The sequence below is a fragment of the Patiria miniata genome, unplaced genomic scaffold, assembly GCF_015706575.1.
Source record: "Patiria miniata isolate m_02_andy unplaced genomic scaffold, ASM1570657v1 HiC_scaffold_24, whole genome shotgun sequence".
Lineage (NCBI taxonomy): Eukaryota > Metazoa > Echinodermata > Asteroidea > Valvatida > Asterinidae > Patiria > Patiria miniata.
The window spans coordinates 18,987,406-19,014,260 of NW_024037063.1; the positions used below are offsets into that span (position 1 = coordinate 18,987,406).

At 40.9% G+C, this 26,855-nt stretch overlaps 1 protein-coding gene across 1 annotated transcript; it reads right to left on the reverse strand.

Annotated features, from left to right (window-relative positions):
* Nucleotides 1-313: 313 nt before the first annotated feature.
* Nucleotides 314-26,682, reverse strand: LOC119731768 (neuralized-like protein 4). Its single transcript, XM_038205025.1, has 28 exons — nucleotides 26,445-26,682; nucleotides 25,320-25,452; nucleotides 23,567-23,776; nucleotides 22,212-22,513; nucleotides 21,097-21,208; nucleotides 20,859-20,947; nucleotides 19,056-19,320; nucleotides 18,261-18,357; nucleotides 17,569-17,717; nucleotides 16,598-16,716; nucleotides 15,722-15,884; nucleotides 14,968-15,207; nucleotides 14,370-14,448; nucleotides 14,070-14,239; nucleotides 13,183-13,338; nucleotides 12,510-12,655; nucleotides 11,507-11,713; nucleotides 11,195-11,293; nucleotides 10,237-10,368; nucleotides 9,617-9,778; nucleotides 8,748-8,906; nucleotides 6,572-6,751; nucleotides 6,251-6,323; nucleotides 5,434-5,541; nucleotides 4,682-4,826; nucleotides 3,704-3,822; nucleotides 2,527-2,674; nucleotides 314-1,955 (listed from the first exon to the last, which is right to left on the reverse strand). The coding sequence occupies exons 1-28, from the start codon at nucleotides 26,619-26,621 to the stop codon at nucleotides 1,742-1,744; spliced, it is 4,353 nt and encodes a 1,450-aa protein (XP_038060953.1). The 5' UTR covers nucleotides 26,622-26,682; the 3' UTR covers nucleotides 314-1,741.
* Between the last annotated feature and the right edge of the window lie 173 nt (nucleotides 26,683-26,855).

A 26,855-nucleotide genomic window follows, 5' to 3' on the forward strand; every position in this document is an offset into this window, starting at 1 on the left:
TTGACATATATCTGGGCTAGATATATTCTGGGCTTGATATATTTCCGGGCTTGATAATTCTGGGCTTGATATATTTCTGGGCTTGATATAATTCTCAGCATGATATATTTCTGGGCTAGATATATTTTTGGCCCAATATTGAGCTTGATATAATTCTGGGCTTGACATATATCTGGGCTATATATATTTCTGGGCTTGATATAATTCTCAGTTTGATATATTTCTGGGCTATATATTTCTGGCCTTGATATAGAAATATATCTCGGTCATGAGGGTTATTCACTCACTCAATAAATAAAACGAAGGCAGACACTGACCATACATTTAGCATTTATATTTCTTATATACATAGTAATGATGACTATACAACTCACAGATACCATAGTATGATGTGATGCATATTATAGTCTACTTGAACACGAACAATGGGTTCCATACATAATAGAACGGTCCGAAATAGCCCCGCCCACATTGTTTTGACCAATCACAGCCGAGATTACTACGCAAATAAAATGCTTACGAGTGCAATGGTAAGAATAATCATCATCCGATTGGTCAGAGCCACTAATAGTGTGACTGTGCAATGGAACTTCTATTTACTGTGGAACCGAACTTCTATTTTTTTGCGGTGCAGCTGGGCCTTGGGTTGGGACGATTAATTCGACAATTATTTTTTGGTTTGAAGTTGAAAAAAGGTTCCCACCTAGCTCACATGAACAGACGTCATAAAACTTTTGGTAATTTCTTACATTAAGGGTGGTTCATAATTCAAGTGAATACAAACAAAGGAATGTGATGTCATAAAAATCCACAGGAAATTCGACTGGGGTGGAAATCTGTTCAATTATGCGAATTCGCAACGTGAAACACTGAAAAGTGCATCACAAATTCACATTCGTGTTCGCATTTCGTGCTTAGTACAATCCAGCCCTTACTAACACTGATCAAGTTGGGCCCAAAAAATTAAAAAATTCAATAAAAAATTCCCCCCGATTAGTTAGCTCCATTGCCTCAAACAAAACATTTTGTGAAATACCAAAAAAAAGAAAAGAAGCATAAACAGGCTTAAGAAGTGCTTTGATTCCATAAATATACAGGTATAAATTATTTATAAATTACAAGGTATTCACAAATACTTTACAATTTTCTTTTGCAGATTCACACCAAACACTAAATTTTTTGTTTAATTTCTTTTTTGCATTGATGGAAAAGCACACTGTACAAATTTTGCTGGCAACATTTGCTGGACAAACATCGGCTGCACACTGGGCCAAGCTAAACACACCCACACATAAAGTACTGCATGTTTTGCTACGTCTACTCTTTTTTGTGAGCTTAGAGAATCGGACTTTACAGAAAGAAAGAAAAAATCGTCACTGCTCAATGTAACACATGAAATTTTAGAATCTGAGAGGCTGTTGCCAGACCTCATGCAGTTTCGGGTCCGTTTCCAGTCTATGTCACAGCCTTTCAACAATATTTTTCTTCAGTCTTGATCCTTATTTTTATTGATTCATACTTTGATAGTTTTAGCACTCCATACTTTCGACATCCAGATTTTAAATCACCTATGTAATCCTTACAAATAAGGTTTTAAGGTTTTATCCTGGATATTTTATTGAGATTACTCCTAACAAACCAACCATCACATTATGACCAGCTATACATACATATATATATACAATTACAGATAATTAACGCAAATAAATAAATAGCACCCTCTAGATCCATTCCACGAATCTTATTTAATAGACTCTACTCGAATGAGGAGAGCGTACGGCACAATTGCCGATCGTTCTTTCGTGAACCATTCAATCTTACTGTTGTTAATGTGGGGATCGATGTTGTGGTTGACGCCGATTGTCTGCGGGCCTGTGGTGTAGCTGTTGGGACGGACACGGACTTGGAACGCAACGCTGACATTGTATACACTCTTTGTCTTCGGGTCAGTGAACCTAGTGACACAAGACAAAAAATACGGCCTTGATTGTCCATCCAGCAGGTACCAGTTCTCAGTTAAATGGGGAGTCTGGGTTAAAGGGAGAGTTTGGGTGAGACACTGGATTAACATATGTTAGAGTCATTAGTAATACTGAGCTGAGCTCTCCAGAGACCTCGTAAATATCCATACTGGAAAAGATTTTTTGACTTCGGCCTTGGTATTGGTGCTCAAGGCGCTACATTATCATTACCCTGATCATTGGGCCAATGAAACATTCCAAAAACAATCTTAGCTGCATGCTGCCTTTTTGGCGCAAAGCAGCTATCAATTACAATAACCATCTCTGCCCTCACAGGGACCCATTTACTCCTGGGTGGAGAGAAGCAATGAGTGACAAAGTGCCTTGCCCAAGGGCACACGCACCATGACCCTAGGCTGGACTCGAACCCACAACCTGCAGAATTACCCGCAGACCATGAATTCAATGCTCCAGACCACGAGGCCATGGGGCTCCACATCAATGACCTGGAATTCACGTTTGCTGAAATTCACATAAGGCCTATTGAAAGAAACTATACACTCACTTCTGTTTGGTGGCATAGACGTTGCATCCTGCATAGTGCATGGATGGAGAGATGAAGATCTGCTTGGTGTCAAACCCTTTAGGTTTATGGGTGTCGTTGAAATGTCCGGGCTGTTCGGTGAGTTGGTCACCGCCTAGTGCAATATCCCCTGCATCAACAAGAATACACTTTGAATTATTTATCCACTTTTATTTAACTTTGAATGTTTAAGCCAAGTACAAGCTTGGACGTTCTGCCACCTTATTACTGTTCTCTGAAATTTTTGTTGTTAAATAATGATCAAATTTGATCTTTATTGAAAAAAAAATGCCAATGAATGACCTGACCAAAAGGTTGTGAACTACAGTGGAGTCCCGTAGCGTGGCGCACTTCGACGTTTCTCTTGACTTTACTCATGCAGCATTGCCAAACTTCTTCATTGACAAACTTTATATTCATTCAGTTAAATACTGGTACTTTTACCTCAACAATGTTTGCTGTTGAACCTTTGTGAACAATTTCAGTGTCATGAAATTTAGTCTGAAATTAAAAATGTTGGCGTCCGGAAATTGGGCACGATATCGGCCGCGTGTTCCTTAACGTTACGCACTTGAACAAATCTCGGAAAAATCACAAGCTAAAATTTAAGAATTTCTTTCAAGTTGACAAATTCTGATAAACCATTATAAATCTCCACTCAACTACCCAACTACAAGTTTGTCAGAATTTTTTTTTCTTTTCATTTTTGGGCGCATTTTTAAAGGGTTCGTTGTGCATTAAATAATAAAATCGGAAAATCATGCCAAAATGAATTTCTCTATAAACTTTGCAACGGGTAGGTAAAACTCAAGATGTATGAACAGGAATGTTTAGAGCTTGATGAAAGTTCACACACTGTGAAATTTCAGGTAAAACTTTTGCTCTAGCAAGGCACTATCGGCGAAAAATCAAAGTGCGCCACGCTAGGGGCCGCACCATGTTAGGGGCCGCGCCATGTTAGGGGACATCAACAATGATTGACAGGTAGGAAGGGTCCATTTTTCTACAAGGGGGTTGATGTCCTGGAAAGTAAAAGAAATAAAAAACAACTGAACATAATTTGTTTTTTTAAAAAGGTGTCAATAATGAGGTTTTTTTTGAAATAGCGTTTGTTGTTGTTTTTGTCTTTTAGTTGTTGTTTTTTGTTTTGTTTTTTTACCTGGTAGGAGTAACATCCCACTGTCTAGAATCTTCCGGACAGCCCCTGCTTTTGTCCCATGGAAAGCCACATGCCACACGTTGAAGATATTCAGCATCTCTATGAAGCGGCTATGAAGTCTGCAAATTAAAGCAAGAAAATTGACAACCGTGAGTTCATTTAACTGTTTCATGAACAAAATTCCCAAGTTATGGACCTTTTTTAAAGCTACGTAACAGTTGTAGTTTTTCCCATCAAGTGGTTGCCAAACTATGGGAGGCCACTGAGGCAAAATCAAAGAACAACTCAAAAGACCACTAGAAATTTAAAATACCTTCCTCAATAGTATTTCTGGTGCACATATGCCATTTTGGATTTCTGACCACAGTTGAAGTGAATGTATTTGATGGCTTCCCATCAAATGTTTATGCACAAAATAACATGTCTATTGTCCAATGACATGTCATCATTTTCAAACTTCCTTTTACTAAAACCTTCCACCAAATTCTCCCCCCTACAAAAAAAACTGACTAGACAACGTAGGCCTAGTTCAATTTATTTAGAATGGCTATTCACTGGAAGTCTTCTCATGCATCTGGTGTACACAGTAAAAGGGCTGGATTGAGCCCATTCATTGGTGTTAAAGGGTAATCCTATATGACAGCACTGCTCGACTCACAGGTGACAGTCACTCGGTCAGGCCAGGCCAGGTCAGGTCAGGTCAGGTCAGTTCAAGTCAGGTCAGTTCAAGTCAGATCAGGTCAGTTCAAGTCAGGTCAGGTCAGGTCAGGTCAGGTCAGTTCAAGTCAAGTCAGGTCAGGTCAGGTCAGGTCAGGTCAGGTCAGGTCAGGTCAGGTCAGGTCAGGTCAGGTCAGGCCAGGCCAGGCCAGGCCAGTTCAAATCAGGTCAGTTTAGGTCAGGTCAGGTCAGGTCAGGTCAGTACACAGAGGCTGGCCCTCTGGGACCAGCAAATATGACTTGACACGCAAAGGAACTTACTTGATGGCAAACTTGCACCATCCGAAGGGCCGTGTGTAGCGTTGCAATGGCTCTCCCTCTTCCCTGCATTCACTGGTACCCTGGTATTTACGGCACGGCTCGCAGTAGCACTTGTTAAACTTGGGGTTCGTTTCAAAGTGGGCATCTGAAGAAATGACCAAAACCAGATGACTAACACTACATATTGTTCATAGTTTCAACATGAAATTGTTTCTCACGACACGAAGATGTGTAAAACTCTGCTGCACAAAATTCCAGTTAGTGTGTTATGAAGGACACAAAGCTCTCTCTGACTGTGTGTCTGTCACTATATATCACCCCATCTGTCGGTGCCCCTGTGTCTATTATGAGCTGTTTTAGCACACCATCTGAAACAGCTCTTGTTTTTGATAAGATTGTCTTCTTTCTTTTCCTTTTGTTTTTCTTTTTCAAACCCTCTCCATAGGATTTGTACGTTTTTTCTTCTATCCACCCACTTGGGCACTTTTGTAACTCTGATTGACTTCAAACTTGGCACATGCAAAGACCATCAACTGAAATTGTATGCCAAATTGAGGTTATGATGATGTCATGGTATCACATGACCTCACATTTAAGGTGCATTTTCAAGTCCTATATCTAGTCCTATACATCAGAGTTGAAACTTTGACTGTATGTACATCTTTGGCTGTTATATACAAAAATTACATTGACGTTTTGATGACGTGGTCATGTGATAACCAATTGGCACAATCTTTGGCATATTCGCTTACCGTGTAACCCCAGCGTAGCCTTGAACCGTAGACACAGGTTCTGATATTCACATATCCGACCGTTACCCCCGATGGCGTACAATGAGTGAGGCGTATTCTCTTTAAGACCTGTGCAAAAACAAAGCATTGTATTACATTGTATACAATGGTACTTATTCCACAATGAATTCATGTATTAAACCATTTGTACACCATAGAGTGTTTGGCATTTTTGGGCCGTACAGGGTGCAACACACAGCGTAGTTTGTGATAATGCTGGGACTATTACATTGTATTTCATTGCATTTATTACCTAATGAATTCATATACAGTGGAACTTCGCTATAACGAACACCGCTGTACCGAACATTCGGCTATACCGAACATCGGCCTTGGCTCCCAATTTTTGTGTACAAACGTACCGAACATTGTTGCTGGAAATATCAACAGAAGAGCGACAAATGGCTATTATTAAAAACTGTGTAATTACATAATTCAATAGTCGCACGTGTTGAGTCGCCTTTCAGTAACTACCAGGGCGTACTTGGTGAAGCTCTGCTACAGAATTGAAAATATTAATGGACAAGTTTGGCGACTCCGCGCGTTGTTTGTAAATGCAACTACACAATAACAATGATCCAAAGAGGGCGCCAAAAATGTGTGAAAATCGCTATACTGAACGATTACGAACAATTTCTGTGGATCCCACGATGTTCGTTTTAGCGACGTTCCACTGTAACAATACAGTATTGGGGTGGTTTTGGGCAGTACAGGGCATAACAAACTAGGCGGTTTAGGGCGGTAGAAGGACTTAACGAAATGACCAAATTGTTTTTACCGTTTTCAAAAGCTGCTTTTTCTGTCTCCTCCTGGACACCTATTGCACCCAATTCTTCAGTTACTATGGAAACCTGAAAAAAGGACAACAACAAGAGATACATTTTGTACTTGTTCTCATGAATTGCAAGATTGCTTACATAGTAAAATTAGAACATACACCCTGACAAAGTAAAGTTTCCATGTACTTTTTGCATTAACAAACTTCAGGTTACAAAATGTTGGTCCTCAAAATCCGAGTTGGTGGAGGGAAGTTGTCATGCTAGTCACACGTTTCTTTTGTGTAAGTCTGAAACTTGCATGTTCATTTATATTTCCTTACCTCTTTGCATTGTCCATACAAGTCAACCAGCGGATAGCAAGGGTTCGGAATGTGTTCAGCGATGACTCCACAATCTCGGCCATAGACGTACAGGTGTAGCTGGCCTTGGCCGTCCACTAGAACCCCCAGCGTGTCGCCTTCCTTCAACTGGTCCAAGTTGGGCCCGTTGAAGGTCCTCACCTAAATCCATGACCAAAAGAAGCAATCATAAGCTTGAACCCTAACGTCCTACGGGCTCTTTGGGGGTCAAGGACCAAATACCACAGAATACTACATGTGTTGTGCACACTTGAATGGAAAGAAATGCATACTACAGGTTACTACTCAGTAGTATTTTGTAGCTTTAGGTGAGGTTAGGGTTTAATGTAAGAAGGAGCTGCAATTTAAGAGAATTTATTCAATAAGCCGGTTTGTTTTGCAAGTGCAACATGCACACATCAAAATTCAGTAATTATCATTTCGAGATAAACGCAACAAATATTGAATCTAATATGAACAGTTGGAAAAAATGTTGCAACCTGACGCCACTTTTTTCTTCATATATCATCTCAATGAAGGTCAGTCATTGCAAAAATGATGACAAGACATGAATCTGGGAATGAAAAATATTTCCAATATTGTTAGGAAAACCTTAGAAAATTTTCTTCACTCTCCATAGACTTTGTACATAATTGCGCAAGTGACGTCAGTGAAAGAAACCCAACCCAAAATTCAAATCTCGGAAGTTGCTGTTGAGATTGTTCATAACGGTCCGCACGATAACACTGCCACATCGGTGCGTCAGTACAGCAAGATACAAAGTGTGTACAGTGAGCTTTACAGCTTTAAGGTGTAAATTGCAACTTTCACAAGCGTCAGAAATGTGAAATATGTTTTGTTTTCCCATGTAGCCTGGGTTTCATTTTCAAAATCCTCCACAAATGGCATTCAAAGCCTTTCTTTTTCATTGTCTGAGAAGTTACTGAGTAATTTGTAAAGTTGGTTGCGGGTACCCGATCCCATAATCTGGAACCGGTTCCTGACATTAACGGTCAGGTACTTAGGTACCCAGTTCAGATGCACAGCCCTAATGCAATCACAAGAAGACAGAAACGCAGGAACCATGTCCGCTTTTACAGGTACCCAGCTACTCCCAGGTGGAGAGAAACAGCTCATGACAAAGTGTCCTGCCCAAGGACACACACACATCACAACTCCAATAGGTTGGACTCGGACCCACATTTTTAGAATCAACCACATGATCTTGAGTTCTACACCAACACCGGCGGAACGTTTTTGAAAATGAAGGGACATATTCCATATGTCTCTTGTAACAATAATAATAATTCAAATTAGGTTTTGCCCTTCATCGACGTTTAAACACTGTATACTCAGTGTGTTACCTCCCGAGTGGAAGTTGGAAAAAATCACTCGGGTGGGACTCGAACCCACGACCTCCTGCTTTCTAGTGCAGATGTCTTACCACTCGACCACCGAGCTAACGGGATCAGTTGGCTGGTTCGAATCTGATGTACATAGCAGCGGGTACCGCATAAACTATTAAACGATGGAATGTTTTAAAATAGTTTATAAAATAGTTCATAAAATAGTTTATGCGGTACCCGCTGCTATGTACATCAGATTCGAACCAGCCAACTGATCCCGTTAGCTCGGTGGTCGAGTGGTAAGACATCTGCACTAGAAAGCAGGAGGTCGTGGGTTCGAGTCCCAACCCGAGTGATTCTTTCCAACTTTCACTCGGGAGGTAACACACTGAGTATACAGTGTTTAAACGTCGGTGAAGGGCAAAACCTAATTTAATAATAATAATAATGTGTGTCACTTTTATAGCGCTTTCCACCTAATGTAGGTCTCAAAGGGCTTCACAATTACTACCCCTGTTTATCAGGCAATGAGACCACTTTTCTGCAGCCGGTATCAGCGCAATCTGGTCTCTACCCTCACAGGTATCCATTTATACTCCTGGGTGGAGAGAGGCAATTGTAGTAAAGTGTCTTGCCCAAGAACACAAGCACCATATTCCCCATCAGTGTTTGAACCCACTTACCATGACACATGGATCGAACACCCTAACCACTGGACCATAGTATTTAAAAGGGGGCGGGCTAACGAAAAAAAAGTGGGAGGCACATGCCCCTCCCCTTTTCTGCTGCATAGGTTTAACACCACAACGCACCTTGTTACCATTGTGGAATACAGCATCTCCCTGCACGATCCACGTTCCTTTCTTGATGTTAGAAGCTGAGGCCGGGAAACCTAACCTTTCCGGCGATTGGTTTGTCACTCCAATCTTGACCGATGACGTCCATTCATCGGACACCTTTTCCAATTTAATCTGGGTGTTGTGAATGATTAGAACCATTTTCATATTAGGTTTATTTGTACAGACAAAAAGCTCTTATGGAAGTCTGACACAGAAGTCCTTTAGAAGGTCATATAAAATGTCTTTGTAATAGTTCGATAATTTCTGGCAAACACTCTCAACATTTATTCACTGCTTTTCAGCAAGTTGGCATGTTGGTATGTTTGGCCGCCCATACATCAACCATATACCAGCTGAAAGAGTGTTTTCGGATTGTTCTAATGGTGTAGTTTATTCATAGTGTTACCATTACAAAAAATTATAGAACAGTGCTTCAGAAGTATCCACGCACAATTTGAGGTATGGAGTGCCATGTGGTCATGTGGCGAAATGGACTGCAGTTTGATAACTGGGACCAGATAAACAAACAGGCATATCTTTGTTATTTTTGCACATATGGCCTTGATTTTTTCATCACACAAAAGATGATAGTTCAAGGAACAAATGTTACACATCACACCTTTGATTTTAATCACTCCGTGGCAGTGAGAATTTGGGTTAAAAAAGGGAGTTTTCAACTTTTGGTTATTTTTTTCACACTCTAGTGATTTCCGCATGACTGAGCAAACATTTGGTTCTGGGAAGAGCCAAGTCAATAAACAAAGTGGTAAGGAAAGGGTTAAATAAGAACCCTTCGCCCAAACTTTCTAACAACGACCTTTTAGAACTGAGACGATGTATACCTCAAAGAGTTTTTTCCTGGGCAGCGGGTATTCACTGATCACCACAGCTTGGTTGTAGCTTGCCGTTCGACGCGCCGTCAGGTTGTTGTTAAAAAGGCCAATGTTCTTGCCGTGGTTGTTATGGAAGTGTGTCGGGCTGGGATTGCTAATGGTGGAGTCCCCCTGATGAATGGGAAATGGGAACACATCCGTTGAAAATAGAAAATCGTGATTCAGTTTTGAAGATGAAATAATTATATCAATTAAATGAAATCAGAAATATGTAAAATATATAAACTGTATCAATCAATCTAATGTCTGTTCTTTCAATCAAATCAGTCATATCGATCTATCAAATCAAATGATGAAATCAATATAAATTACATCTATATCAATTACATCAATGATACATAAATAAAATATTATTTAATGAATATCCAATGATGACAATGAAAAACATTATTACGTTTTGTGTAACATTCTTTTCAATTAAAGAAAATTTTCTTTAGTTTTTAACGAAATGAAAAGAATTTAAATGTTAAACTTGTATTTAAAGTGAAAAGGACATATCAGGGATCTTTCAGAAAACCTTGACTGAAAATTGGCATTTTGACAGATATTTTTACTTTAAAAAATCTCACCTCTTTATCCGACTCTTCTCCACTACTGGAGGAGATCGACGGTGGTCTTTGGTTCTCTATGGACATGACGGAAGAACTCATGACACTGACAGCTTCTACGATGCCGTAAACATCAATGATTGCATGGACATTCTGAAAAAAAGAACACATGGCAGTCAGTGTTGTAGTCGAGTCCATCACAATTCCTCACAAGTCCATCAGTAGTCATCACAAATCCTTAAAAGTCCTCACAAGTCCATTACAAGTCCTCACAAATTCAGAAAAGTCCTCACAATTACCTCTAGTCCTCGCAAGTCTCCACAGGTCCTCTCTAGTCCCCATTAGTCCTCGCAAAGCCATCAAAAGTCCTCACAAGTTACCAAAGTCACACGTCCCTAAACATCATCTAAACTCCTCACTAGTCCACCAAAGGTCACCACAAGTCAACCTAAGCCCTCTCAATTCCTCATAAGTCCTTACAAATCCACAACAGTCCAAAAAAACCTCCCAAGTCCTCACATGTCTATCATAAGTCATCACAAGTCAGCCAAAAGTTCCAACAAGTCCTCACAAATCCCCCAAGTCCCCATAAGTCTCCATAAGTCCCCAAGTCTCCACAAGTCCAAACACATCCCTTAATGTCCCCTCAAGTCCCTACAATTGCATCCCCAGTCCTCACAAGTCCATTACAAATCCCCCAAGTTCCTGCAAATCCTCACAAGTAAGTCCTCAAAAGTCAGTCAAAGTCCTCATAAGTTATCACAAGTCTCCTCAAGTCCTCACAAGTCTCCACAAATCCCTTAATGTCCTTTCCAGTCCCAACAACTCTACCACCAGTCCTCACAAGTCCATTACAAATCCTCAAAAGTTCCCAAGAGTCCCCACAAATTCCCAAAAGTCCCACATCTCCTCATAAGTCCCAACAAACATCACAAGTCCCCACTCTGTGAAAGACAATGAACGGACAGGGTAACGCTACCTTTGGTATGTCTTTAGCGGCTGCCCCCAGATTGTCTCCATTCAGGAAGATATGCATGGTCCCATCTTGACAACGTTTGACACCGACTGTATCCCCAACCTGTCACGCAAACAGAAAGAGCAATTCCAAATATCTGCAAATGCCCCGTTTCATTATCGATTTTGAAAGTTTGGTGGAGGGGGCAGGGGGTGGGGTAGGGGGCAGGGAGTGGGGGTGGGGGTAGCGTGAAACTGGCAAAACTGGCAAAATATAACTGGTAAAAATATTGGCAATATATCATGTGATCTTCTCATGGCCATGCATTTTTCTCACCTCCAATCTTTCCAGCGTAGATGAGAAGTTCCCCTTGATGATCTGGCCGTTGTGTTTGACCTGTGACCCTTGCACGACCCAGGTGTCCTTTGACCTCAGGGAGGTCGCCGAGATGGGCAGGCCCTCCGTGATGTCGTTGGGATTCAGGGTTGTCAACCCAATGAGAAGGGTACCAGACCACTGACTGGCGACCTTTTCAACTTTGACCTAGGGTCAGGAAACATGAGGAAACAATCCCATCAAGTGTAAGTGCTTCTAGCAGCTTTCTGAGTAATAGAGCCTGTAAACTTGGAAAGAATACAGTACTTCTAGAGGTACACTCTTATCTTGTTAATCCCTTTGTCAACAAACTGGCCCCTGTTATCAGATACTGCTGCTAATACCCTGCACTTGTCAATATCAGCTGTATAAGGATAAGATAGATTAGAGGGCTGGCCAGTTTACAGTTAGATTGACTGTATTCTCTCAGAAGTTTCTAGTGGAAGTTACTCGCAATGAGCAAAACAATATCCTATATTCAGAAACTAAACACCGCAAAAAAAAAAGAAATCCAAACTCATTGGAGGGGTCACAATTTTGAATCTGATCGTCATATGATAATGTCATTTATGCAGACCTTTGGAGAATGTTGTTAGCTACATTTTATACCCTGTTTACTACCAAAGACTTTAAATTGTCCAGGACTAACTCTTGAATAACTTTTCAGGTCTTTTCTCAAACTCAACGCTCCTTCTGAATCGGAAGAGAGACCAATTTTAAGACCGGTTCATACTTCGCAAGAATTTCAATGCGAGGCAAATTCGTTAGGTGAAATGGTGCCTGCCAATCACACAGTGGGCACTGACCAATCAGATCATGACTTTTGGTCATGAGACCAAAATAGCTCGGTCAAACTCTGTATCAAGCCCTGCAAAACATTCAGATTAACCAAATGTGGCGAAGCTTATGGCCAAATCCAAAATCCAAATCGATTATTCAGCCCAGCTAGAAATTTTCAACGTACCTCAAAGAGTTCGTCCGTCTTGAGTGGCTTATTACTGAAGATGATGGCGTTATCAAACGTCCTGAGGCGGCTGGCTGAGGCAAAATCCTCCGTTAGCTGGATGCTGGATCCACACACTGTATGGAACTTGTGCATCAAGCCTGGCACTAGAAATGATAAAAATCAAGCTCAACTTTTTATTCACCCAGGATCACACGGTCGTACTCTAAACAACAGTTCACGTTTGAATATGGTACGAGTCAAATGCTACTGTTTTTCTGTCTATCAAAAGTAGGTTGTAATAGACGTCAATAATAGACAAGGCAAAAAGCCGTCACTTGAGCTGGCTGATTAGTCTTGTTGACTGAATGATTGATTATCCATGCCCTGCGGCAAGGCCCGCTAGACTGATTATGAGGATTTTATTACAAAACATGTGGTTCTTGTCAGAGGGCTGGTGTTTGGCTCCGTGCAACAAGGTCGTATCACGACGTCCTGTGTGTACATCCGGGTGAAGAAAGATACGACCTTTGACATTCTGAAACTCACATTTCACGTACGGCCAATTTTAGGAGACACAACATTGTTGCACGGACACCACGATATGGTTTATGAAATTTTTATCACCGTAATAGAAATCTCACTCTGTTGTTTACTGTAGTATGATAAATAGGGTACATGTTTTTGATCTTACCTGCTATGACCGAGTTCTGTGAGTTCTGCCTGGAGGTTACCTGTGTGTTGTTAGGAGTGGTACGGGGTACCGGTGTGGTACGGGGTACCAATGTGGGACGGGGTGCCAGTGATACTTGGGCACACTGACCGTACAGGTCAATGACAGCATACACATCTGCAGTGAATTTAATGAAATAAATAAACAAACAACCTTTTCAAGGTATTCACATTTTTGATGGGAAAAAAATACCCTGCTTTTTGAAATTCTTCAAATTCCTAATTATTGAGAAACGCTTAGCGGATGCAAAATTCGTGGGGCTGAATTGCACAGAAAATTATTTTCTAAGCAAAAATTAGTTACCTGCAAACATGTGCAAGTGCACATTAATCTCTGGCGAAAAAATGAGACTTCAATGGCACATATGGAACGCTATACTTCTGGTAAATTTTCGGGACAGACAGACCATCTGATGAACCACCAAGTGACATGTAAAAGCTCCTGCTGGGGCTTAAAAATCGCACAGGCGCCACCTTTTTGGGATATTTCCTTCTTCTGGATACCGTCCAACCGCTACACAAAATGGCGTCCACCTTGTTCGAGGAAGATGTTGGAACATTAGCAATGCTGCAGAATTGGGAAACTGCCAACATAGGGCTGGATAGCTCAGTTGGTAGAGCACCGGAACGGCAATCCGGAGGTCACAGTTCAAACCCCGCTCCAGTCAATGTTGTTTAACTTTGAAAATGTAATCTGAGAGACACTGATCAGTTCTCATCTTATTTCAACTCAGCCCAAAAAATTACTACGCAACTATTCTTAGTAGCTCTATGTTGCGCTTACATCTACTTAATGTTCCAATCTTTGATTCCCAGTTTTGATTTTGTCTTATCTAAGTTCCAACTTACCCGAAGGAACGTTTGTACACGCTATACCCATGTCCTGTCCGCTCAGGAAGAAATGAAGCGTCCCGTCCGTCGAGCGAAGAATGCCGATTCTGTCCCCCTCGTGAACAGTGTCGAGGTCCAGTAGGTATGCATTGTTCAACATTAAGCCATCCTTCATCACGCACGCACCACTGTGAAATTGGGGGAGGGAAAAAAAGGAGGGGAAATTCATGATGAAAATCAGAAGGAACAAACAGTGAATTGGAAACATCATTTTGTCATTCAAAAAAGTTTTTTTATAAAAAGATTTTTTTTTTTTACCTTAACATCCAAGTATCATGATCCAGATCAGTCATCGTGCTGGGAAAGTCAAGTTCTTCTGGAGAAATACTTGTTACACCTTTAGGAAAAAGGGGAAAAAGACAACTGATAAATCAGTAAAACTACAAAAATGTAACAGAATCACTTTTTGCATTTATAACATCTACAAAACCTACTTTATTATACATGGTGCCGTACTGATGATAAACAATTGTCTGAATATTCATTTATCAAATGAGATATTGGAAGGTGATGAATTATTCATATTTGTCTCACCCAATCAAATCCAATGTAAGACAATCAATTGACCAATCAGTGACCTGCTTATTTTCATTAAAGTTAACAAATAACCAATCATATTGACTGTGGTGGAAAACTAGTGTTACTCAAAATGTGTTACCCAATCATACTCAATGTAAAAGAGACAACCGACCAATCACAGATCTGCTTCTACTGATCCCTACCATCTATGACCAATAAATGACCTACTTCTCTACAGCAGGAAAAGTTAACATCAACTAATCATATCCATTTTAAGGAAAAGTTAGAGTTATCCAATCATGTTCACTGTTAGAAAGACAACCGACCAATCACAGACCTGCTTCTATTGATCCGGACCACCTATCCACCATCTTCTCAATGGTGATCTCAAACATTTCTCCTTCCCGTAGCGGCCTGTTGCTCATGATGATGGCGTCGTTGAATTCGCCCGTGGCGCTCGGCCGTTGCGCCCTCAAGCCGTTGTTGGTGATTTTGACGTTTCGGCCGTGCAGGTGATAGAAGCGTAGCAAGCTGTCGTCAGCTGGTACCCTTGCTCCCACCGGTTCCTCTGCATAGTCTGGAAAAAATGCCAGTAGGTTTACTGTTAAAGGTATATAGCATCATGTGCTTTTCATGCATTTTGTCCGTTTCCAAAAACACCACCACTCAAAATTCAAAACCTAACCTGGTGAACTTTCAACTCGGTTGACAACAAACTTTCAAGAAAAAAGTGAAAAACCATGCACATACTTTTGATCATGAAACACGATTTCATCATTATAACTCTTCAGTTCCAAAAATCAGTCAATTGACTGATCGTCGGAAATCACCTACATTTCTTGATTTCTTCTAAATGACAGCAAGCCAGACGGAACAATTTCATGGGTTGTTTAGTACCAGTACGATATTTAATCTAAGTAAGCTTTTTGATAATAATCTGGTATGTTACTTTCTTGATAAATGGAATTGATCCTTTGTGCCTGTGAAAGACATTTACTTGGACACTGAATTGGTTGCCAAACCATACAACAAAACGATTCACTGACACTTCTTTGGCCCACATAACAAAACATTTATTCTATATGGCCTACCTCCTGGCTCAACTATAGTGGCCTGCGTGGCCTGTCCGTACAGATCCACTACGGCAAAGAGATTTGGAGGGACGTTGGTCGCCGCGATGCCTTGATCCACTCCTCGGATGAAGAAGTGTAGATCACCGTTGCGTTTCCTCATTACACCGATTCTATCCGCTTCCTGAAGAAAAAGAAACCAAGATCAATTTTGGTATCTGTGACATAATACAACATCCGCGGATCCCACCTATCGCCTTTTATCGTGGTCAATCCTTATGTTTTGTGACATCTAAAAAGTCAAATTCTTAAACGACCTCAAATGTCCCCTAGATGACGTTTGCCCTCCAATTTCGGACGACTTGTGATGAACCCCCACCCTAAGATCACTCCATCCAAATTACATTGAAATCCATCAACTTCTGTCATGTCTGTAGACAAAGACACATTTGAAGCCTATTTGAACCATGACCTCTAATAACCCCTACATGACCTTTGACCAATGAAGAATTGTGTCGTCTTACCCAAGAGTCACTGCATCTGAGTTTCATCAAAATCCATGAAAGCATGTAGAAATTATACATTCTTTTCTAAAACTTGACCTTAACTTTTATGGGGATACGGTCCTAACAGTCATACAGAATTTAGGTCTGGTAAGTGTCCCCCAAAACTTGGATTAGGCGACACAAAAATAACTCTTGACAACATCAACTTTCAAAAAATTGTTTTTCTCCTAACAAATCAATTTGTATGTTCTCATGACATATACTAACTGTGCACCAACTGCCATACTTGTATCATCAAAAGCACACTTTTCCAAATATTTCCCCTATCTGCCCCACTATAGTGGGTCTAACTGTGGATAAACCTAATGAGATAATTCCTTAGTTGTCTTACCCTGAGTCGATCCAGATTCAGCCCATACTCATCCACGATGGGGCTACCGTTGTGCATGATACCGTTGCCTGTCATCATCCACGTCCCGCTACGTACGTTGGTCATCGTAGACGGGAAATCTGACCAAAGAAAGCAGAGAAAACCCAAAACGCAATGTTTAGATATGTTGGCTCATCAAACATGCGTGGTTTGTTCCACATGAGGAAACAACTGGACCGTTGAAGCCCCGCCGACATTTCATTAACCCTAACCATGCTAAATGCAACAGAAAGCAACATAATCCACTGTTGCATTTAGTAGGGTAACTACGCATAGGTCCAAGGCGATACAACAGAATCCAATGTTGCGTTTGGTTGCATTTAGCAGGGTAACTGCTTGGTACCACTGGGTTCACTGCACAATACAACAGAATCCAGCCTTGCATTTTGCTGCATTTAGCATGATTCTCATTTCAACTTTGCTGTATTTTTTTGCATAAAGCATTGTACAGCATGAAAACCTTATGGGAGTTAGGGTTGAATCTCCTACCCAAACACACACTCAGTCAAAATCAGTCAAGTGACTGTTTTCAACAGTTAAGAGCTTCCAGCCTACACAAAGCAGGATTGACTGGCTGGGACTGTTTATGTAACTGGATACAGCTATGCTTTGACTGTAGGTGATTGATAAGCCAGCTGTGCCTACCACTTGCCTGCTTTTTTCTGTTGACTGAATTTGACTAGTCAAGAGTGCTTGCTCAAATATGATCTGTCTGTTGACTGAATTTGACTAGTCACAGTGCTTGCTTGCTTGAAATATGATCTGACTGCTGGTGACTAGCCTGTGTAAAAGGTATGGCAGGGGAAGAGGATTGATTTTCTGACTGTCTGATTGTTCAGATAGCAGGAGGGTTAAGCATTGTACCTGATAAAAACCTTATGGGGACTAGCGTTAATTCATGTATTCTGGGTAAAATCGAGCGTCCGACTTACCTAGTTCCTGGGGGGCGTGTTTAGTCAGCCCAATCTCGATAGACCCCGCCCACTTATCGACGATTCTATCGATGCGTATCTCAAACATTTCGTCGCTCTGCAGGGGACGGTTGGTCAAAACCACGGCGTTGTTGAAGTCATCCATGGCGCTAGGAAAACATAACAATTCAGTAAGGACAATGGTAGTAATATTACAACTCTACTCAATTTAAGAAATATAAACACAGCTTGTAATGTTGCAGTCTTGTTGTACTTGTTATGGTTCACAAGTTGTCGCAAATCCTTACAAGTCACCACAATCCCAAATGTCCTCTGAAGTACTCACAAGTTCCCTCAAGCACCTACAAGTCCCAAAAAGTCTCTTCAAGTCCTCACAAGTCTGTCTCAAGTCCTCACAAGTCTGTCACAAGTCCACCGCGAGTCCTCACAAGTCCCTACAAGTTCTCACAAGTCAAAAAAAGTCTACACAAGTCCTTCCAATGAAGTCCGTCACAAGTCCTCACAAGTCTTTTCCCACAAGTCCTCACAAGTTCACACAAGTCCTCACAAGGTCATCACAAGTCCATAACAAGTCAATCTCCAGTCCACTGTTGTAGTATTCGTACTCGTACTTGTTCTGAATCAATTAAATAGAATATTGAACACTCTGGGACCAGCTTTACTAGACTTGCCTAGTCTTGTTGTTTACTTACTTTGGCCGATGGGCTGTCTGTCCGCCGTTTATAACCTGGGCATGTATGCCACACGTCTCGTGGAACTGTGGTCTGTCTGTCCATTCCCAGGCACCCGCTACATAAAAAAGATATTACCATAGAAATATACATTCTTTGTGTGCCAGCAAACATAATTTTTTTTCTGAGAAGCCTATAAGGATATGGTCATAAGGGTAGCGTCCATCATTTGTAATTTGTGCACTGTTTGTTTGAAGCTACAAACATGCTCAAAATCTAAAGGAGGGTGCTGAACAACTAACCTGATGAACTTTTCAGCTCAGTGAATGCTGTATATTAAGAGAAAACAATATTCTAGGATCTCGATTTCAAATCAAAAGTTGCCGAGTCACGTTTTGAATTGGGCCTCAATTCAGCATCCGAGACACGTTCTCACTGAACCGATTGCAGCTACGGGATGTCGTGCACCGATCTGACGAATTGTAGCAACTGCCCGCTTGTGTGCGTCGTGTCAAAAAAAGTCTGGCTTATAAAAGCAGGTTACCAGCCAAAACTCAACGTGATGTATATTGCTCGTGATTGGTATTCAGTTGTTTTTTGCTTAGCATGAAAATCACGTGGAGTTTTGGCTGATAACCTGCTTTAACAAGCCAGCCTTTTTTGTGCTAAGCAAATTTTTGTGCTTAGCAGCGCCGTGAAATTGGGCCCCAGAAGGATCCATATTGTTAGACTGGACACAAATATTTCAACAAGGTGCCAGGAATATATTACAAAGTTTGCAAAAGGACAAACAATTCCATTTTTTTGAAAACCAACCTTCAAAGACATTGGGCAACTCTTGCTGTGCAAGGGAGCGTAAGTAGCTGAGTCTCGGCACGCGATGGTCCACAAAGCTGGCCATGGCGTGGGTGGCCGGGGGTACCCATTCCAGAATGGTCACTCGGACGGCCATGCCGTACAGGTCAACGACCCCGAAGATGAGCTGAGGGGAGTTGGAGGCCGCGCGACCCTGATCGTGGCCGTTGATGAAGAAGTGGAGGTCGCCGTTTGCCTTGCGCATGACACCGATGCGATCACCTTCCTTTGAAAACAAAACAAAACGAACAAAAACAATTGACTAATTAGCCAAATCAAATTTTGAAAAAAAGTGTTTAAATTTGTGGAGTCAACATGATTCTATAATATAAAATACAATTCAAAATTAAAGTTTCAAAAATTTCTGAAATACTTAATGTGTTGAAATGATTACCATAATTTTCGGAATATAAGCCGCGCGGCGTATAAGCCGCAGCACGCATCAATCTGCAAATTAAGATTTGAAGTCGGGGTATAAGCCGCATCGGCGTATAAGCCGCACCAACCGCAGCGGTTTCATTTTGTAAGGCCTCCAAATTCTAGTCAAAATGCTCTGAACCAGTTCCATTTACACTACGAAAGCTATAAAAGGGCCACATAAGTTATGTCAAATCATTTACAGTCGATTACTCTTACAAACAAATATGGAAATTGATGATGAGAAATAAAAAACAGGAATTGCTGCCTGCTGGCTCGTCAGTGAGCCTGTGCCGGCGACAGACATTATTTTCCCCCAGCACTTGAGAGAGTATGCAACCCACCATGTGTTGTCTGACTGGAGCGCTACAAATCCTGCTTTGTGGCAACAGACGCTGAGTTGTTTTGTCCTAAAGGATAAACAAGTCCGTTTTTAAAGCAAAACTTATCAAATTGTTGTGATTACTAACGAGTAGTAACGTCAAAAATTCAAGTTTGGATCGTAACGCGATGCTGAGATTTTTATGGACGAATCCATTAATTTCGTAAGGGGTGATTTCCCCCTGTTTTGAGTTTTACATCGTTTCTTGAATACATTTCAAGAAAAAAAATTATATTGTGACGTTGAACAACTGATTATCAAATAAAGATATGTTTCAAACTCCATAAAAAGTATTAGTTGTCTTTTTTCTTTTTTTAAACAGGGGAAATATTGGTAATTATTGTTCCCAAGAAAGTACACCCCTTTATTACCACAAATGGTGTGGTCCATGGGGAATTCATGCAGCATGCATGCAGCATATGCAGCATCACGTACGGCCGGTTGTCGATGTCCAAGGGACAGCTTTCACTAGTCGTACTTTTTACCGCTCGGTACCTTTTTGTGGGACGTGCCGCTTTCGGTTTGTTAATGACTTTCTTAATTGATAATTATTTCAGCAACACATCTCTTCTTGTACCAGTACATTAAATACACATGTAAATGTCATTTTTATTCTTCAAGTCTCGGCGTATAAGCCGCCCTGTGTATAAGCCGCAGTAATCATTTTCATGGGCAAATTCAACGTATAAGCCGCGGCTTATATTCCGAAAATTACGGTACATACAAGTGGCCACAATCAAGTTCTCTATACTTTAGGATGTGCTTTTGACATAATATTTGAAAGGGGAATTTTAGAAGATTGTGCTTTTTAGAATCTCCAAGGAGCTAGTCCTTGAGCTACTGTGGCGATATACTCCATATAAATTCTCCTCACCATGATGATCCTGTTACAATAATTTTGCTATTGTCATTTGTTAAAGGAGAATTTGTAAAGAAGATCTCTTCCAAGGTTTTGAAGTACTTACAGCAAGATCATCCAGATCAAATTCTCCATACTCCCTGGTTGTTCCTTTGCCATTGGTCAGAATGCCACACCCACTCATCATAATAGTACCTAGTTTAAAAACAAATATCCAATGCCCTGAATATACATTCGATTATGTGACTTACAATGCTGATTACATCATGTGACCTTGCATCATGTGACCTTCCATCACATGACCTTATACCATGTGACCTTACATCATCCAACCTTTGACCTACCTGATCGGAGGTTGGTCATGGTGGAAGGGAAGTCCAGTGCTTCAGGATTGTGGGTAGTGACACCGATTTCTATGGACCCAGACCACTTGTCAATAAGCTTGTCTATTCTTATCTGGAGTCATAAAGAGAAAATCACACAAAAAAATGCTTTGGTAAGATGGGGAGTAGGTAGGGTTGGACACTACTTAACACAAACTGGCTTTACATCCAAACCGTATTAACCCTAACCCTGCTAGACACTAAACAGCGAAACAGATTTCCTAAGACATTGAGAGCTAGTCCCATTGAACAATGTCACAGTTACCATCCAGTTGCAGATGCCAACCAAAGCAGCAGTTCAGCCTAGGGAATTTTGACTTGAACAGGGCATATTGACCCGAGCAGGCAATTTTGACCTGGGCAGCCTTCTCATTTTGATAAGTGTTGCATGTTGCAGCATATAGGCAAAATACCCTGGATGGTTAGAGTTAAGAAAACCTTTGAGGGAAATACAACACATTTCGTCGTATCTGTGCAACAAGGTCGTATCTCCTAAAATGGGCCGTACGTGAAACGCGAGTTTTAGAATGTCAAAAGGTTGTGTCTCACTTAAAATAACCCCGATGTACAGTACACACAAAGACATTGGACGTTGAGATATGACCTTGATGCAGGGAGCATATTCGCGCGAGATTGTTGCAGAATGGAGTGACGACCTTGTTGCACTAACACGACTATTTGTTCAAAAGGCAATTCATTCAAATTCAACGGACCCAATAGCTACCAACTTGACGACAACATCAATAAAATACGGCAGTTAGGTTGGCGTTGCGGTACTTTCTTCGCCTTCCAACCCTGTGACTCAGGTTCGAATCCCGCGTGGGCCAACATGTGGATTGGGTTTTCAGTCCCTACCTGATTCCGTGGGTTTCCCCCAGAATATTCTTCTGGGGTTTACCTCCCACCTCTAAAACTGTAATTTCTTCTCGTTATCTCCTCTGTACAGGTTTCTTCAGGCTTGCGAGCTACAGTGCCTAGGGCCCTTTTGAGGAATCCTTGGTTTCATTACCAGAAATAAATAATATAAATAAATAAAGAGACTTTCAGTACATGAACATTTTCAAAGGGTTACTTACCTCAAACAGTTCGTTACTTCGCAGTAGCCTGCTGGTCATGACAACGCCGTTATTAAACTCTTCCCTAGCGTTGCCCCTCTCGGCCGTTCTTCCGTTGTTCATCAGCGTAATCAAGGACCCGTGCCTTCTGTGGAACAGCAATGCGTCGTTGGATGGTAGGTTGACGGAGGCGTTGTCTGGAGGGACTGGGAGCTCATCGCCCCTCTCCGTGTCCTCAGTTTCTGTGTCATCGTCATCGTCGTCTTCTTCGTCACTGTCGTCCTCGCTGGTTGATGAGTCTTCAGGGCTGTGACTCACTCCCTCTAAAAGTTAGGAAAAAAACATGGTTTTTTAATCATGTGTAGAGATAGTAGTGCTAGTAAAGATAGTAGAGGTAATAGAAAAGTGGTAGTAGAGTAGATGTAGTAGAGGTAGTAGAGTAAGTAGAATAGACATAGTAGAGGTACAGGAGGTAGAGGTAGTAGGGTAGAGGTAGTAGAGTAGAGTAAGTACAGATAGGAAAATAGAAGTAGTAGCAGTAGGGTGGACGTAGTAGAGTAGAGGTAGTGCAGGTAGCAGAGGAAGTAGAATAGAGGTAGTGGAAGTAGTAGAGTAGAGGAAGTGCAGGTAGTAGGGTAGAGGAAGAAGAGGTAGTAGACTTATTAGAGTAGTAGAGGCATCAGATGTAGTAGAGGTAGTGCGGACAGTACAGTGGAGGTAATAGAGGAAGAAGAATAGAGGTAGTAGAGGTATATGTAGTAGAGTATAGTAGGGTAGAGGTAGTAGACGTATTATTGTACAAGAAGTACAGATAGCAGAGTAAAGGTACAAATGCAGTAGGAGGGTAGAGGTAGTAGAAGTTTGGTAGAGGTAGTATAGTAGAGTTAGTAGAGGTAGTAGAGTATGGAGGTAGGTAGTAGAGTAGAGTTAGCAGAGGTAGCACGGAAATTAGAGTAGAGGTAGTAGAGGTAGTACAGATGCTAGTAGAGGTATTTGGGTAGTGGTAATATATGTAAGGGTAGTTGAGGTAGGTAGTAGAGTAGAGGTAGTGGAGGTAGACAGTAGAGTAGAAACAGTAGTCTAGTAGAAGTAGAGTAGAGGTAATAGGAATAGAGGTAGTAAAGAGAGTAGAGGTGGTAAAGGTGTTAAGTAGAGTAGAGGTCTTTGAACTACAAAGAAAATGGGGAATTGCCAGCATAGGGCTAGATGGGTCAGTTGGTAGAGCAACAGTTTGAAATTCCGGAGGTCGCGGGTTCAAACTCAGCTCCTTTCAATTGCTGTTCAACTTTTAAATCACAAACATTTCTGTTTTTATGCTGAGTCTTTGTAACCGTAAGCAAAGACAAAAATCACCAAAAATTACATATATGACTCACGTGTTGTGTCAATCAAGGTGACCTGTGTGCATTTGCCGTACAGATCCACCACTGCGTACACCCTGGATGGCAATCCTGAAGCAGCAACGCCTTTATCCGCACCATTGTGGAACACATGAAGCTCCCCGCTGCGTGTTTTCTGCACTCCGATACGATCGCCTATGCTACAGCCGTCGAGATCACAGGCGTACTCATCCAGAACGGCTTCACCTATATCACAAATGAAGCAGCAGGGTTATCTACATACATGAATATTCATAATGCAGACTCTCAAACTGTGTATGAGAGTCCCAAAACTTAAAGGGAAGATACAACATTAGCAAACATCGAAAAACGAAATGATCAAATTATCACGAAATACCTTACTGGATGTTAAGGAATGACAGTCTTTAGCATCCTGTAAAATTGTGGCTCCTGGTGTGCTGACCTTTCCAAGAAAAATAGTATTTTTCCAACGCTGGTCGGCCGACCAGCGTTGGAGAAAACCGGCTTTTTTCAAAAATTGCTCGCAATTTTCCATATATAGTTATTCTACATTTTCTTTGCAATTGATCACACACCTGTGAAGGAGTACAAGCCTGGTAGACTGATTCCCTGACCTTACAATTCTTCAAGGTATGTAAATTACTCTGTTTCATCTTAAGTGGGGTCCGGGAACCAGACTACAAAAACATGATTGGTTTTCTTGGTTTTTCCGGCATCTACAAGCCCAAAAAGTGAAACAAGTCAGTTGAACAATATTTGCTATAGCACACTAATCCTCCAAATCCATTTATTTCTGAAAATTGCAGCAAAAGCAAGTGTTGTACATTCCCTTAAAGGTATTGAAAACATGCAATCCAAGAAAATAGACTGGCCATGAAACAACCAGTCCAACACCCCTTCAGTACTGCATCAATCAACTGTGTCAAAAGAAACATCTGGTACCTGATCTCCATTGCTACACATTCTCTCCATAGTCATCAGGTCATGCCACCAGACTACTGAAGGGTCAATCTTTTCAAAAAAATTGACATGTACCAGTCAATAATCTTTGGCTTCAAATTGAAATCACTTTGCATCTCTCTTAAGTCATGTTGAAGAAAAGTCTCCCTTATAAATTGAAATGAGACCTCAAACTTGAGACCTGAAGTACTGAGGACCTTGTCTTTGCCTCATGAAAATTGTGGAGAATTTTGTTTACGATCTTAATGCAAATTCCACCGTTTGGCAAACTGGGGCCTTAAGTGCTCAAAACGATGCAAAAGAAGATCAGGCCAACTTCACTCACTCTTTAGCCAGCAAATTTCTCCAAAACTTTCATTGGGCAAAGAAAAGGTCCTCGGTATTTCACCAACCAAGTTTGAAGACTTAATTCAATTTTTAAAGGAGAATTTTCTTCAATATTTGGCAGTGGCTTGCATGTGAAAGGGAAGTCAAGTGATTTCAAAATGGGGCTAAAGACTAGACTTGTACATGTCCATCCATGGTCCAACTGTTTGACAAGACTGACTTCTTCATTCATTGTCATTAGTCTGGTGCCTGACTATGGAGAAATGTGTAGAAATAGTGACCTAGTACCCGACATCCTAGATATTTCTTTTGGCACAGCCAGCTGACAGTTGATTGATGCAGTGCTGAAGAGTTGTTGGACTGGTTGTTTCAGGCGTCAGTCTATTTTCTTGTATTGCATGGTTTCAGTACCTTAAGCTTTGGGACTCTCATACACAGTATTGAGAGTCCTAAATTTCCGGACTTCCGTTTGGCAACTTACCATCATGAAGTACTGTAGAACCAGACAAGATCCAGGCTCCATCACACAAACCGGTCGCGCTGGTGGGTAACTCCAAATTGCCTGGATCCAGGGACGTAACACCGATTTCAATAGAACCACTCCATGTTTCCACCTAGAAAGAAATACAACAAAAATCCACACACATTTAGTTATTGAATAATTACTTAATACATTTTTAATAAATTAATAACCAAAAGGAGTGTTGTGGATAGGGTTTTGATTTTTTTAGGTAAATTTTATAGGTAATCGTGTAGTTTAGGACACCTCCATTTTTTACAAGTTCCGTTCAAAAACGACTTTTGTGAGCGACAGTTGCAAAAGGACTTTCGCAGCCTCAACATGCTCAAGCAGTCTTATTTTTTTTTGAAATTTTTGAAAAGTACTTTTAAATAAAATTGGACTTTCTCATCTTTTTGGTACTTGGTCTTGGAACTAAAAAGAGTCTTTTCGTTCCCTTAGGGAATAGGGATGTGGAACAGGGTTCTAAACTACACTAGGCCTATTACCAGATTACAATTGTTTTTTTTTGGACAATGAAGATGACAAAATGCAAAACAAAAATAAACATGATTAAAGATGATGATCACCGCGCTGCTAGCATACGCACCGTGATACTGATAGGCCTAGGCTATGTGCAAATTGCATTGATTTGCATGATGGCAATCAACTGAAAAGACTTTAAAAAATTGCATTTCTACCAAAAGATAGGGCAACTATAAAAAAAATAACGTTATTATTTTTGGATGGTTTATATTTCATGTATTTAACGTTTTGTCTGGTTTAACTGAGTTTTAAGAATTATTAAGTCTTGACTTGCAAGTTGCATGACTTTTGTCAAGTCTTCATTTTTCACAGAAAATGAGAAATCATTTTGGAAAGATGAAAAAGACCGAGAAAAAAAAAACCAAAACAGGCAGTGGCAGCGTTCGTAGCTGGGTCATTCTTCTTTCGTGTCCCGATACTTTTATGTTCAAAATGTTGAACATGTTTCAAGGGCAAGGCTCCAAGTTCAACATGTTCACCAAGTTCAAGTTCAACATCAACAAAATAATGTCTGACTCTGAACAGCTAGCTGAACTGAATGTTGAAACGCGACTGTCCCACCTTCTTGTCAATTCTAACTTCGAAGATTTCGTCCTCTTTTAAAACTGACTTGCTGATTACGAGTCCATTGTTGAATTCTTGCCGTGGCTCATTTCTACTCGCCGTTCTACCGTTGTTGGTCAGTAAAATCAAGTTGCCATGTTTCTGATGAAATCGTCTTCTCATTGTTGTCGCCATGATTTCACCCGAGTCGCCATTTTACGTGAAAGATTTCGACTGTTGAATATTCATCGCAATGAATATGCACTACCAGAATTCCGTAAGTAATTGGCCAACCTTTTTCGTGGCTCCATTTATCATTTGGTAAAAAGCCTAAGCGACAATAAAATAGAAACCAAGATATGTATCAATTTTGGCTTTTTATCAATAAAAACATGTCAAGAAAAGGAGAACAAATACAAGTTTATAGGA

Coding starts and splice junctions, on each gene's coding strand:
- LOC119731768 (XM_038205025.1), bottom strand. CDS start 26,621: ATGGCGACAACAATGAGAAGACGATTTCATCAGAAACATGGCAACTTG. Junction 15,208..15,721: donor CACTATAGTTGAGCCAGGAG/GTAGGCCATATA, acceptor CATTTTTTCCAG/ACTATGCAGAGGAACCGGTG. Junction 6,324..6,571: donor TGTATGGACAATGCAAAGAG/GTAAGGAAATAT, acceptor TCCTTTTTTCAG/GTTTCCATAGTAACTGAAGA.